Genomic DNA, 16,466 nt, shown 5'->3' on the forward strand with positions numbered 1-16,466 from the left:
ACAACGAAGGGGTGCTTTCATCATAATCATAAAAGTAGGACTAAGTATCTGAGTATTCAATGAATTGCAGAAATAAAGGGGGACAATAATGATCCTTGGCCCGTTTAGGATTCTAACATACTACACTAGACTGTCTTGATGATTTTCGAAAACACTATCAATAATTTGAACAGATTAACAGATTATCAGTGGATATATCTACCTTGTAAGCAGGTTTTGATCAAACATAACAAAGCATTTTTCTGACATGTAGTATACAGGTCGTCACTCCTGTACACCCATGGAAACAAGAACACAAGATAGGTGACGAGTCCATCTTGCACTCCTGTTTCGGACCAAAATTGTATTCTAAAATGATTTTGTTATACCACTGATAATCTATGTATTCATATGGAAGCTCATACGTGTACATTCAACTACCTATAGCATGGTACGTGAAATGATACAAAATAATAACGACAACTAAACAATAATTGTGGTTATTTGGTATACTCTAGTCAGTGATCTTTGTTCAAAGTTACAACCTTTACTCGTGTAATACACTAGGTTCTAGGATACAACAAGGATACACAGACTTTAGCTAAATTTATTGGTGATTGTCTTACTGCCAGTGACAAATATCTCAGGAAAAAAATGGATATTCATCTAAGAATAATAAGGTGTTCTTACTAAAAAAAGATTGTGAATGTGAAAATGACAAACAAAAATAGACATTTTTCATTTAGTTGATTATCTAAGCTTGAGGGAAAAAACATGTGTACTGAAAACAAAAATTGACCGTGTGTATTATTAACGTTATCCGTGTCGTTTTCGCTTATTTTTACTTTGATTCTGAGCATGAAAGTGTTGGATTAAGTCATTGTGTATGTTGTTTGATGGTTCCCATGTATTTTGTGAACTACTATAACCTCGCCAATTAATAAGGTACTGCTTAATGTTGCCTCGTTTTCTACACTTAAGTATTCTTTCGACGTCATATATGTCCTGTTGGGGGTTTGGAATTTGTGACGGTTGCGTATCTTTGTGTAATTGTGTTGGAACATTTTGATTATTTTTCCCTACTTGATTTTGTGTGTGGTTAATGATTGTGTCATTGACTCTGTCAAGGATTTCAGGCATGTCCATGAGTTCCTCTGGGTTTAGGTCGTGATCCTCATCTTTTTCATTAGGTGGGTTTGTGGGACGATTCTTGGGGTCGAGAAACTTCTTCAATCGATTTGCGTGCACTGGAGCCTTCAATATTTTATCGTCAGACGCTTTGCGCAAACGGTAAGTATATTCGCCTATGTGTTCTGCAATGTAATATGGTCCAGTCCATTTTCGTTGGAGCTTGGGAGACAAGCCTACCGGTGTGCGTGTACAATAAAGCCATACTTTGTCTAATATATAAAAACTTGGTTCCTCCACCTTTTTGTCGTGTTGCGTTTTATACTTCTGTTGTGCAGCTTCAATATTTGTCTTAGCTATTTTTCTGGCATGGGTGAGATTATCAACGATCAATTTAAATGCTGACTCTGCATCTTTGCTCAGACCTTTTGTAGATTCTGGAATCAGTGCAATATCTATAGGATTTCGAGGCTCTCTTCCAAAGACTAAATAATATGGACTATATTGTGTGGACTCGGTTTGTATTGTGTTTCTGAAAGACATCATGACGCCTTGTAAATAGTCGGGCCAAGTCGACTGGTTGTCATGACAATACATTCGCAGAGATGTTGCTAATGTACGATTCTGTCGTTCGGTTGCTGCATTGCATTCTGGGTGATAGGATGACGTATTGAGCTTGGTGATCTGGAAAAGTTTGCAGATTTCTTTCACGAGGTTTGAAGTGAAATGTTTCCCTAAATCTGTAAGAATTTGTCTACAAGGACCATATCGACATATAATTTCGTTGTACAAGATTCTTGCAGTTTCTACGGCTCCTGCTGTTTTCAGTGGAAAGGCTTCACACCATTTGGAGAACGGACATACTACTAGCAAAATTTGATTGAAACCTCCTGATGAATGTGGTAAATTGCAAAGAATGTCCATGTGTATTCTTTCAAATACTCCAGTTGCCGGAAGAGGCTATAAGGGTGCTCTCTTAGAGTGTGGATTAGTCTTTCCTTGTTGACATGCAATACAGGTTTTCACATAATCTTCAATGTCTGAGTACATTCTCTTCCAGTAATACTTCATTCGGATGTTGTTGTAAGTTCTGTCAATACCGGGGTAAGCTGCAATAATTGCATCATGGTACGATAAGAGTACATCGTTTTGTAATGACTTTGGTACAACAAGTTGTTTAATTACCCTATCTGATAAGTGTCCTTTCCCTCTAGGATAATAGTGGTGAAACAGTATTCCATTAGAAACAACGTAGTGATTTGATTCTCGGACTATTACATCAGCTTTCTTTTTGTCTTGGGGTAACATGTTTTGTTCAATGTATTGTAGCATTTGTCCTGCTTCTTCGTCTTCATTTTGAGCTGCTTGGATTCTACCCTGGGTAAGGTGTGTGGTTTCGATCATCATGAGTAATGGATCTACATTACGATATTGATTATCTGCTTCAGTGATTGCCTTAATTGATTGCTGATACTGATTCATGTTTTGATTCGTCTGAGTGTTGTGACTGGACTGGCTGGATGACTGAATTTTGTTGATTGGTTTCTTTTCTGGATTGATTGGTTGCTGTATATGTAGCCTCGATCTCGTCTATACTGAGTCGACGATGACGCTGGTTCTCGGGGTGCTGAATTCTGGAGAGGAAGTCAGCGCAAACGTTGTCTTTTCCTGGTTGATAGTGAACTTCAAAATTGTACGTCTGAAGATACATGGACCATCTAGCTAAACGTCCGGTACTTTCTTTAATACGATGAAGATATTGCAAAGCTATATGGTCAGTATAAACGTGGAGTTTGTTATTGGCCAAATAAACGTGGAATTGTTTGATAGCTACAACTAGTGCGAGGCATTCTCTGTCTTTAACGTCCCATCTTTGTTCTGGTTTTCGTAACATACGTCCGCCATACGCAATAACTCGGAGTTTCTTGTCTTTGTCATGTTGACATAGAACATATCCTATTGCAGTACCATTTGCGTCAGTATGTAAAATAAACTCTTTATTAAAGTCCGGAAATACTAGGATGGGAGCTGATGTGAGTTTTGTCTTGAGAGTTTCGAGCGATCGTTGGCATTCGTCTGTCCAATGAAATTGTTGATCTTTGTGTAGCAGTTGATTGAGCGGAGAAGTTATTTTGGAGTAGTTGTGAATGAACTTCCTGTAATAATTACATAGTCCAAGGAACATGCGTACTTCTTTGACATTTTTCGGCGCTGCAAAGGAATGTACAGATGCCGTTTTCTCTGGATCCACTGCTATGCCATCTTTGGTGATAATGTGGCCTAAATATTGGACTTCTTTGCAAGCGAACTGACATTTTGACGGTTTCAATTTAAGGTTTGCCACGATTAGCTTATCAAATAGGGCTGATAAATGACAAAGGTGTTCTTCAAAGTTCTTGCTGTAGATAAGAATGTCGTCTACATAAACTAATGCACTTTTCCAGTTGAGATCTATGATTACTTCATTCATGATCATGTTGAAGGTTGCAGGTGAATTTGCCAGGCCATATGGAAGTCGGTTGAACTCGTATTGACCTCGATGCGTCATAAAAGCAGTCTTTTCTTTGGATTGCTCATCAAGTTCTAGCTGCCAGAAGCCCTGTCTCATATCACAGACGCTATATGTCTGGGCAAGTTTTTCTCCAATTGTATCTAGGACATCTGAAAGATTTGGCAGCGATTGTGTATAGATTTTCGTAAGACGGTTTAGTCTGCGATAGTCCACACATACTCTCTTCTCGCCATTGGGCTTAGCTACTAGCAAGATGGGGCTGCTCCATGGTGACATGCTTTTTCGAATGATACCTTGTTCCTCCATTTCGTCCAAATGTGTATTTATTTCTTCCTTTGTTTTAGGGGTAGTCCGGTACGGAAATTGTCTGACTGGATTTGCATCGCCTGTGTCAATGATGTGTTTGCCTATTTTGGCACAGCCCAATTCGGTGATGTCTTTAGCAAAAGCTTGCCTATATTGCCCTAACAGAGTCAATAACTGATATTTTTGTGTTTCGCTTAAATCGGATTTTGAAAGATCAATACCTATCTCGGTAGCAATTTTGATATAATTATTATTTGAATTTGAAGCTTCGCCAGTTCTGATACTATCTATAAACTCAAAATTTTCTTTTAATTCTCCAAAAATTTTATCATCTTGAATTTTAATAAAATTTCCAATTATAGTATTTTGTTTCAGTGTAATTACAGCATTTGTAGGATTTAAGATTTCAAAAACAGAAGTGTTGTTATGTGTTTGTATTAAGCACCGTGCTCCCATAATATTATGTTTGCCAGCAAGTGAAAAATTTGGTTCAATCACTCCTGATGTGTTTTCGCTAAAATTTTCTATTTTTACAGGAAAAATAACTCTTTGTCTTGGTTGAAAGGTAACATCAGATAGCACACGAACAAAATTGTGTGTGTGATCTCGATCTTGGCCCTGACTTAAAGAAACTTCTGTCATTCCATTTTGTAATGTTAAAACTTGTTTGGGGAAACTTATCTCAGCTTTTTGATCATGCATGAAGTCTCGGCCTAAAATAAGTGGCATATTGACACAATCCAAAATACAAAAATCGTGAAATAAAGTTAGCTTTCCTATTTCAACGGGCAGTGTGACTTTGCCTAGCACTCTGAAAAAAATGTCATTTACACTACAAACACCTAACAAATCTGATTTATCTACAGGGTAAGGTTTGTCTACTTGTAATGAAGTATTTGTATTTATGACCGATACTGCTGCACCGGTATCTACAAGAGTATGAATAACTGAGGAACCTATTCTAACATTTATTTTACAATCGGCTCTTGAACAGCCTGTATTTGCAAAAAGATTAACAATATTCTGATTAGGGGGGTTATTTCTAGAATTCATAAACCTGTCTTTGATTGAATTATGGGATATGTTGGACTTAGTACGACTTGGATAAAAATTGAATTTGTTTCTCTGAAGCCTATTATTTGGGGGGCGTATCTGTTGTCTATTCACACGATTAAGTACATTGACATGGGGAACGTAAAAATGTGCATTCTCAAATTGTTCGTAATTATGACAGTATGTATCACACTTACCATTACTTCTGGGTTGGTTCTGCGGTGTAGGATTGTCCTTAATAGCACTGGTGACTTGGTCTGGTTTTGACTTCAACTGAATTGTCATGTCTGCTAGCAATGCAGCATCGATAGCCTCACTTATGGTAAACTTTTGTTTGAGACCAGTTGCGGTAACAAACGGAACAACAAATTCTGGTCTAAGTCCTTGATATATAAAACGCTCCATAAATACGGTTTGACCTGCTAGAAAACATAGTCTCTCAACCCTAGATATGAATTGTGAAACAGTTTCATCGTCTTTTTGTTTCAGATTGGCCGCTTCCTTCCAAAATCCTACTTTTTGCATTCAATTTCTACCAAAACGGTCCTTGAACTTACGGAATAGTTTATCGGCTTTGCTGTTTATGTCTTCGTCGTCAAGTAGCATATACCATGCTTAAGCATAATTGTCTATGAAACACGTGAATGCTCTTGTGGCTTGTACGTCATCCCACTTTGAAAATTCACACATTAGTTCGTATCTCTTTATCCAAACGTCTGCATTTTCTGTTTCGAACGCGTTAAAAAGTTCCAATTTCGGTAATTCCATTTTTAAATTTTCGTATATTGGGACTAGTTCATAAATAAAACACTCGCTTGGCTGCTAAGGTTACGGTAATCGAGGAGTCCTTCCCAATAATAACCCCGTGAACTTGCGGCATGAGTTCGTGAAGTTCGGCGCGGGTTACATTAAAGTTTGTAGGTCTATAATCGACACGTTGGCTGCTTTAAACGCAAGACCGTATAAAATATATACAAATTTATTAACACAAGTTTACAGTTCGAAAGCTAGGGGAAGACTGCCCAAGCAACAGTTTACAAAACATAAATTAAGTCAAAGATAAGGGTATTAAAACATTATAAAAGGTTCTCATAAAATATAAATATAATTATCCAATGTTATGTAATGATAATAGGATTATTGTCCTCCGGCTGAACTTAGTAAAATAGCGATAATTGCTTTTGTAGTTCAAGTGCTATTTACATGTATTATCTCGCACTTTTGGCATCCATCAGATTAAGTTGTAAAATAGTAAATCTATAATCTCTTAATTTGGATACTTGAAATAAGAAACATTATATTTAAGAATAAAACCAGAAATATTCTGCTAAAACTAAAATGAGAAATATTCAATTTAAAACTAAAACGAGAGTTCATAGCAATATTCAATCTTAAACGAGAGTTCATATAAATATTCAATCTAAAACGAGAGTTCATCTAACTATTCAAGACAAGAGTTCATATACATATTCAATTCAAAACGAGAGACCTGAAAAGCACTTTGCAAATTGTAGTAAAAGTTCCCATTGTCACTTTTCTTCCGGTTATATTGGCATGACACGGGCAATGTTCTTCTCATATACTGTGAAAGTACTTTTATTCGTGGGGTACCAATTTTCGTGGTTTTCGTGGATGACTTTATCCACGAATTAAAGTGTCCAACGAAAGAAAACAACCATTGTCCAAATCAAGACATGGAGAGATCCCCATGAAGGTTTGCCTACTGATATGATCTAAAGAATATATAATTATCCTCGAATCTGAGAATACTTTAATAGCAGTCACAGAACTACAACTGCATGCAGGAATATATATCCATTTAATCTTGTTTATTTAAAATAACCTAAACGGTACAACTTTTGATCTTTTAATTCACATAAATATACTTTTTACCGATGAAAGTGCGATTTCCGGTATTGATATGCTAGTATGATAAAGTGTTAATTTTATATTCTCATAGTTCTCGTACATATGGGAAATAATAATTTCATGCTGGGCTTAATTTTGATCAGAACTATTTGACTATTCAAGATACATTTATAGCATTTATTTATGATACTGATTTCTTTATGTGACATGTTTATGGCCTAATTAACACCTTTGATAGTGAATAGTCCTTTTTATCTGTTGATCACTTTATCTAAGGTTAATAAGTGTCGTCACTACAATTAACAGGATTAATGTTTACCTTGCAATTTCCTTCAATGCAGACTATTTGAAACCATAATTTTTAAAGGCTTTAATTTTTAATTATTTTTTTTTTAGAAATCCAAGAATTTAAAAACCCACGAATATGTAAATATTGCGCAAACCACGAAAATTGATACCCACAAATTAAAGTACTTTCACAGTATGTTATGATGGTATTTCATCTCAATTCAGTCACGTCTCAGTCATTACAGCTGAACGGACGTGCTGGGCCAGCTCTCCTTTACCCGCTATCTTCGATGAGGGTTTACAGTTAGATGTTCAACGACTTACTACTTAAGATGACAGAAACCAATCCATGCCGTACAGATAGACGTAGTAGTTGGCGTACCCGCGTTAACATGCCTCCAAAACCATTGTATATTATGGGGAGTGTCATGCCGATTAACGTCCGAGGGCTGTATCCTAGGCTGTTGGGTGATACGACCTACATTTCACTGCCTCACGGCTTTGGTCCTGATAATGCTTCCTGTCATCTTTTGAACTACGTCCGAGATCATCTACCAGTACTCCATCATCGAGGTTAGCGGGCTGCCAAGCTGACCAAACTGGCCCTGAAAGCAGCCGTTGTGAAGAAGTAAAATCCAAAATAGTCAACAAACCAAAAACAACTCACCAAAACCAAGATGGCGGCCTCCATTCGGCGTCCTTTGCTACCCGTTCCTGACCCACGGCACAAAATATTTAAATGCTCACCAATCGTCTTCGGACACCGAGCCGACCGTGCGAGGGCTGAAAAGCCAGTCAAGGTCGTTAAACACTTCCATATATATATTATGATGGTATGATACTAAACCCCTAACGAGAAGGATTGTGCCTGATGTTCATATGATGAAATCATAATCTTTCAGTCAGTTTAATTGAAGTCTGGAGCTGGCATATGTCAGTTGACTGCTAGTAGTCTGTTGTTATTTATGTATTATTGTCATTTTGTTTATTTTCTTTGGTTCATCTTCTGACATCAGACTCGGACATCTCTTGAACTGAATTTTAATGTGCGTCTTGTTATGCGTTTACTTTTCTATATTAGTTAGAGGTATAGGGGGAGGGTTGAGATATCACAAACATGTTTAACCCTGCCGCATTTTTGAGCCTGTCGCAAGTCAGGAGCCTCTGGCCTTTGTTATTCTTGTATTATTTTAATTTTAGTTTCTTGTGTACAATTTGGAAATTAGTATGGCGTTCATTATCACTGAACTAGTATATATTTGTTTAGGGGCCAGCTGAAGGACTCCGCCGGGTGAGGGAATTTCTCGCTACATTGAAGACCTGTTGGTGACCTTCTGTTGTTGTTTTTTTTTTATTTTGGTCGGGTTGTTGTCTCTTTGACACATTCCCCATTTCCATTCTCAATTTTATTTATCAATTATTTCCAGTGGACGTTAAGCAACCAACAATCAATTGACCAATTATTTCCAAATAAGATAAATACTATAAAATAAAGAATTTGAAATTATTGACACGAGAAACATGCTAGTGATAAATTTATATAAATGATCTACCAGAAATATTTGATGAAAGTTGTAAACCAGTGACTCTGCAAAATATGTCAATGAACTGCCTTATGTTTGCAGATGACATTTTGTTATTATCTGAAACTCCTGAAGGTTTACAGAACTCTATAAATAAACTAAATTCTTATTGTAATAAGTGGCAGCTCACAATAAATAAACAAAAAACTAAAATAATGGTCTTTCAACAGAAAAACATTTTAAATAATAAATATGATTTTTACTTAAATGGTGACAAACTAGAAAAAGTTTTAAAATATAAATATCTTGGAAATATAATTGAAGCATCTGGGAAATTGACTTCATCACACACTGATTTGGCTAAGAAAGGTACTAAAGTTTTGTTTTCTATTTTTAAGTATCTTTCTCCTTTAGAAAATGTGTCTATAAAAGTATACAAAAAATTGTTCGAATCACTAGTTAAACCTATTCTTATGTATAACTCTGAAATTTGGTATATGGATTTTTATGAAAAAATAATAAGAGCTGAAAGACGAGCTCAAATTAAAGACATGAGTAAATTTGATATTTTAGCAATGATTGATAGTAGCCAAGTGGAGAAGACACATTTAAAATTTTGCAAATATATACTTGGGCTTAGTAAACAATCTGTCAATATAGCTGCAAGAGCAGAACTAGCTCAGTATCCCATAGATGTCTTTATTAAAGTACAATCATTGAAGTACTTAGCAAGAATTTCTAGTGATGAAAATAACCCTTTATTATATGATGCTTTTTGTTTATCTAAATGGCTTAGCACTAATGGTATATTTTCATGGTTTTCATATGTAGAAAATATAGCCAATGTAAATAAATTAGACATAAATAAAATTCAGGATATAAACTATCAACAAGAGAAGAGTTCATTCTCAAAAAATTCTCAAAAAATATTAAAAAAGAACTTAAAGATAGCTTTGAAAATATTTTCTTTGAAAAATTAAGATTAACTAATGAAACCAGTAAAATATTCTTGTACAGTAAAATAAAAACAAAATATGAAATAGACAAATACATTTCTAAAAATAGTTTTGAAAATAGAAAATTATTATGTAAAATGCGAGTAAGTGACCATTTCTTGGAAATAGAGAGGGGAAGATATAAAAGAATTCAAAGAGAAAATAGAATATGTAATATAAATGCGGTTGAAGATGAAACCCACTTTTTCTTAAAATGTAAAATTAATAAATCTTTACGTAATCAGCTTGAAAAAGATATAATTAATAAATGTCCAGAATACTTAAATTTGTCTGAAACAGATAGATTACAATTAATTCTATCTTCATTTGATATTATGCAGCTTACTGTTCCGTTCATTAAAAATTCATTTGCACTGAGGGGAGTGGACACAACGCCAGCATAAATATTACTGTTTTACCACTTTATATATGATGTTTAATATGTTAATTTTTCTATTGTGTATATTGTATTGTATTGTTTGTATATGCCTTCAACCCCCAGGGGTATAAATGTGCATTTCATTTATAAATAGATAAAAATAGTTTGCTTGCTGCATGTATTGCGAAACGTAATTTGCATATTTTAGGACTAGCTGAAACTCATCTGATTGGACAAGCCGATATCGTCGTCGATGGCTACACATGGAAAGGATATGAAAAAAAACCCAATTACACGTGCGTGCTAGAGCAGGTTCAAGAGGCGTTGATTTTTAATGTTACTAAAATAAACGATTTAGTTGATGGAATTATATGGATACGTTTTTCCGAAAGAAATAACACAGAGTCTTGTTTTTATATTTGTGTGGTTTATCTATCGCCGAAAAATTCTACACGGCCATTAAACATTCATGAATTTTTAGATCCGCTTACATCAGATATCTATACAATTCCAAATTGTAGTCTTTTTTACTTAAGTGGAGACTGGAACAGTCGGGTTGCAGATATACCGAAATTTATAACGGGACTTAATAATTTACCTGAGCGACAAGTTGTAGATTTTACTCACAACACGTACGGAGATATTTTGTGTGATTTTCTTAGTAATGTTAACTGTTGCATCTTAAATGGGAGGAACTTCTTACCTCATGATTTTACATATGTTTCAACAAAAGGGGCATCTGTCGTTGATTACTGCATTGTATTGTATGAGAAATTAATTTTATTTGGCATTTTTGGGGTTGTTAGAGATCACCAGTTAATTGATAGTATATTTAATATTGGGGAGTATGAACCTAAACATATACCTGACCATTCATTATTATGCTGGACTTTTAGTACACGAGTTTGTTAGAATGATAAATAGCATCCGGCGACAATTTATATACAGTTGAATAAAAGTACTAATTTGACACTCGCAATATACCTAATGAGTGGATGGCAGATGTTGAAATAGTTGGAACATTGAATCAGTTTATACAGAACTTAGAATTATCAGGAATTACCCGGAAAGAACTGGACGATAAATATAATGATTTGGTCACAATTATTCATGACGAAATGAACTCTTAACTTACTAGACGAAAGGTGGTTCACTTGAAACGTAGGAAATTGGTGGACCGATAACCTCACTGTGCTCTGGAATAAAATATGGGAAGCCGATCATAAATGGGAAAGAAACCATAACCAGGATAAGAAGAACTTGAGTCATATATTTGCAAACAAACTTAAACTTTTTGATAAAAATTGTCAACAGACAAAATGGCAATATTGGTACCGAAGTCAAGATAATCTTTTGGATATACAAAGAGGGGACCCACGGGAGTTTTGGAAGAACATTGGCAAGATTGGTGTCGGTAGTGAAAGACAGAAGACCATATCCATGGAAGTTGTACTAGAAGATGGTTCAATTTGCTCGGACACTAAATTATTCTAAATAAATGGAAAACTTCTTATGAAAAATCTGTTGAATTATGATGCTGTAACTAATGCTAATGAAAATATGTCAAATACTATTTTGAATGTTTATTTAGATTGTGAAATTAGTATTGATGAAGTGTTAAAAGTATGGATGCAACCTAAAAATGGCAAAGCGCCAGGGATCGATTTGATACCTGTAAAATTGTTTAAAAATAATTTGTTATTACATGTTTTGCAAAAATTATTTAATATATGTTTTAAATTTGGTAAAATTCCGTCTGTATGGTGTAAAGGGATTATCACACCTATCCCAAAGTGTTCTACATCGGACCCCAGGTATCCTTTGTCTTATCGGGGAATAACTTTGGCACCTTGTGCCTATAAATTATATTGTACAGTAGTATTTTAAACAATAGATTGGTAAATTGGTTAGATCATGGAGATATTTTACATGATGAACAAAATGGGTTTCGTAAAAGTAGAAGTACTATTAATCATTTAAGCACGATTACGTCAATTATTGAGACAAGGAAATTGAAACAAATGTCAACTTTTGCTGTCTTTGTAGATTTTAAGAAAGTTTATGATACAGTGAACAGGAGTTTATTATTCAAAGATTTAAATGATCTTGGAATTAGTTCAAAATTTTGCAATACTATCAAAACGATTTACTCTCAGGTTGAATATGCAATTAAATTGAATGAAAACTTGACTGAGTGGTTCAGTGATGACTGAGGCTTAAAACAAGGTGTGTTTTATCACCTATACTGTTCAATATTTTTATAAACAGTTTAGTCACAGATATAAAAGGTCTAGACATCGGTATTGATATAGATTGTGAACAAATTGATATTTTATTTTATGCCGATGACATTGTATCAATTGCTGAAAATGAAAATGATGTACAATTAATGCTAGATATTCTTCATATATAGTTTAAAGATAAATTATTGTATGTTGACTTTGAAAAGACAAAGATTGTGCATTTTAGAAATCCCTCTGTACAACCAACAAACGTAATATTTTTACTTGGTGAAAAACAATTGTGTATTGTACAAAATATCAGTATATTGGCTTATTATTTGACTGAATATCTTGATTATAATGAAATGACAAAATCTGTAGCCAGGTGAGCAGGGAGAGCATTAAGTTTACTGATTGTAAAGAGTAAAGCATATGGAGGTTTCCACTTTAATAAATATATCAAACTTGTTGATAGCTTAGTCTGGTCAGTCATAAGTGATGGTGCAACCATATGGGGCAACAGAGACATTTCTTGTATTAATGCTGTCCAGCACAGAGCTATCCGTTTTTTTATGGGTCTTGGTAAATATACACCTAGTGATATCATTAATGGGGATATGGGTTGTAAACCTCCTTGTATGAAGCAGTGGACTTGTGGTTTTAGACATTGGGCTAGATGTAATGTTATGTTAACAGATAAGGTGAATTATAAAGTGTTTTAATAAAAATAATGGTGTTATAGAACTGTGACAAAATTTAGAGAATGTAATGTAGATTTATACACTAATTCAGATAATGTGTTGCATAAAAATGTTATTCCACAGTTAGGAGATTTTTTATTTGAAAATTATAAGGTAAATTTTCATAATAGAATATTCTCACAAAATGTTGGGAAAAAATTACGTACTTATAAATTGTTTAAAGATGTTTTTGAAACAGAGATGTATTTGAGGAAGAACATTTCAATACGATACAGAAGTGCATTTGCTAAATTTAGGTGTGGCGTTGCCCCCTTGCAAACAGAAACAAGTCGCTATGAAAATAAAACTGTAAATGAAAGAGTTTGCTTTTCGTGCAATGATAAAATTGAAGATGAGAAACATGTTATTTTAGATTGTCCTTTATATGCAGATTTACGTAAAAGTTTATTTTATGAAATTAAAAGAAGTAATGGTGATTTTGATGTTTTATCTGATGATGATAAGTTTATATATACTGGTCAACAAAAGAAACGATACAAGACTTTTTTTTCAAATTAAAGATAAAGTTTTCCATTCAATGGACCAATATTGAAGGTAGTGATACTTAATCATTATGGAAATATTAATCCGTTAAAAAAAAAAAAAAAAAATTCCTTTCGTGACGTTTTTTTCGCGATTTTTTGTTTTTTTACAAAATTTACATAAAACGACAATTTAAAAAAAAGAAGTTCCAAATAATGATGCCAACCTCTCATTTAAAGGTAAAGACAGTGTTTGCCATCAAGTTGTTTTTAAAAATCATACAATTTCTTCGTTTATTTGTTAAGCAAAGTTTGTCCCCATGAGAAATCGTTAAAATGTATACATTATCAACTGATTTACCATAGACAGTATGTGTAAAGTGATATTAAAAAAGCGGTAACAATCTTAAAACTTATCCGAAAGGTTCCAAATTTACTGTGTGTTGTTTTCATATCAAAAGCATTGATTTGAGACGAAAATAAAAAAAAATGTTTTTGCATTTTTTGAGATTTCAATACACTTTTTTTCCCAAAAATTTGAAAAAAAAACAATATTTCAACCCATTACTTACAACATGAACATTACGTGATTAGCATATTGAATATTTTTTAACAAATTTGAAATTTTATTTAGAGCTTAGAAAATTATGTGTCGATTTTTTATTCAACTTTCCGCAAAACTAATTTGCACCCTACGATCGTTTACACTGAATTTAGATACTTTCCGACAAGTTTTGATTGTGAATACATTGCAAATGAAAGTTTTTAAAAAATAGTGTATCTCATTTTTTTTTTATATTTAATTCTTTTTGATAAATTTTATTTCAAAGTCGTGTATCGTTTCTTTTGTTGACTAGTATATATTTTTTAAAATACTGATTGTTTTGATGTGGTTGCCAATACCTGCTTTAACATTTTAAGTAGAAGAAATAGTTTTTTATATGTTTGATTGATGGTTATGTTTTTATAAACTTGAAATATTTTTTCGACATGATAAATGTAGTTGTATGGTTTTACATAAAAAAAATGTATTTATAGAAATAATAAATATATATATATATATATATATATATACAACTCGTCTAAACATCAACCCAACAATGTTAGATCTGTAAATTTGCTTTCGCAAATTTTTGGTTCTTCCCTCGCCGGGATTCGAACCCATGCTACTGTGATATCGTGACACCAAATCGCCTGCACTGCAGCCGTCCCGCTAGACCACACGACCACCTGGGCTCTCAAAAAAAGAGCTTCCGGTGGCCATATGTTACCTTTCCACGTCAGTTTTAATCTAGCGGCGTACTACAGTACATGATATATAAGGCATGAAGATGTTGTGGTTACAGATCAGCTAAATTATCTATAGTAAAGGATCCTTCAAATTAATGTAAGATACAGTCACAGAAAATAATTATATTCATAAGTACGTCTGAGTCAGTGACAACCCTACAACAGATGTATCCATCGGATCGCCATCAATGATGGTTATACATGGCTGTGTACATAATGTATATACAACTCGTCTAAACATCAACCCAACAATGTTAGATCTGTAAATTTGCTTTCGCAAATTTTTGGTTCCTCCCTCGCCGGGATTCGAACCCATGCTACTGTGATATCGTGACACCAAATCGCCTGCACTGCAGCCGTCCCGCTAGACCACACGACCACCTGGGCTCTCAAAAAAAGAGCTTTCGGTGGCCATATGTTACCTTTCCACGTCAGTTTTAATCTAGCGGCGTACTACAGTACATGATATATAAGGCATGAAGATGTTGTGGTTACAGATCAGCTAAATTATCTATAGTAAAGGATCCTTCAAATTAATGTAAGATACAGTCACAGAAAATAATTATATTCATAAGTACGTCTGAGTCAGTGACAACCCTACAACAGATGTATCAATCGGATCGCCATCAATGATGGTGATACATGGCTGTGTACATAATGTATATACAACTCGTCTAAACATCAACCCAACAATGTTAGATCTGTAAATTTGCTTTCACAAATTTTTGGTTCTTCCCTCGCCGGGATTCGAACCCATGCTACTGTGATATCGTGACACCAAATCGCCTGCACTGCAGCCGTCCCGCTAGACCACACGACCACCTGGGCTCTCAAAAAAAGAGCTTTCGGTGGTCATATGTTACCTTTCCACGTCAGTTTTAATCTAGCGGCGTACTACAGTACATGATATATAAGGCATGAAGATGTTGTGGTTACAGATCAGCTAAATTATCTATAGTAAAGGATCCTTCAAATTAATGTAAGATACAGTCACAGAAAATAATTATATTCATAAGTACGTCTGAGTCAGTGACAACCCTACAACAGATGTATCCATCGGATCGCCATCAATGATGGTGATACATGGCTGTGTACATAATGTATATACAACTCGTCTAAACATCAACCCAACAATGTTAGATCTGTAAATTTGCTTTCGCAAATTTTTGGTTCTTCCCTCGCCGGGATTCGAACCCATGCTGCTGTGATATCGTGACACCAAATCGCCTGCACTGCAGCCGTCCCGCTAGACCACACGACCACCTGGGCTCTCAAAAAAAAGAACTTTCGGTGGCCATATGTTACCTTTCCACGTCAGTTTTAATCTAGCGGCGTACTACAGTACATGATATATAAGGCATGAAGATGTTGTGGTTACAGATCAGCTAAATTATCTATAGTAAAGGATCCTTCAAATTAATGTAAGATACAGTCACAGAAAATAATTATATTCATAAGTACCTCTGAGTCAGTGACAACCCTACAACAGATGTATCCATCGGATCGCCATCAATGATGGTGATACATGGCTGTGTACATAATGTATATACAACTCGTCTAAACATTAACCCAACAATGTTAGATCTGTAAATTTGCTTTCGCAAATTTTTGGTTCTTCCCTCGCCGGGATTCGAACCCATGCTGCTGTGATAACGTGACACCAAATCGCCTGCTCTGCAGCCGTCCCGCTAGACCACACG

The 16,466-nt window shown here is 34.6% G+C and overlaps 1 protein-coding gene across 1 annotated transcript; it reads right to left on the reverse strand.

Moving 5' to 3' along the window:
• Positions 1-795: 795 nt before the first annotated feature.
• Positions 796-2,031, reverse strand: LOC134700410 (protein NYNRIN-like). Its single transcript, XM_063561837.1, has one exon. The coding sequence runs from the start codon at positions 2,029-2,031 to the stop codon at positions 796-798; it is 1,236 nt and encodes a 411-aa protein (XP_063417907.1).
• Positions 2,032-16,466: the final 14,435 nt, after the last annotated feature.

Source organism: Mytilus trossulus, chromosome 1 (genome assembly GCF_036588685.1).
Source record: "Mytilus trossulus isolate FHL-02 chromosome 1, PNRI_Mtr1.1.1.hap1, whole genome shotgun sequence".
Classification (NCBI taxonomy): Eukaryota; Metazoa; Mollusca; class Bivalvia; order Mytilida; family Mytilidae; genus Mytilus; species Mytilus trossulus.

What these genes read in the sequence shown, in the direction of transcription:
- LOC134700410 (XM_063561837.1), bottom strand. Translation starts at nt 2,031, where the DNA reads ATGGACATTCTTTGCAATTTACCACATTCATCAGGAGGTTTCAATCAA.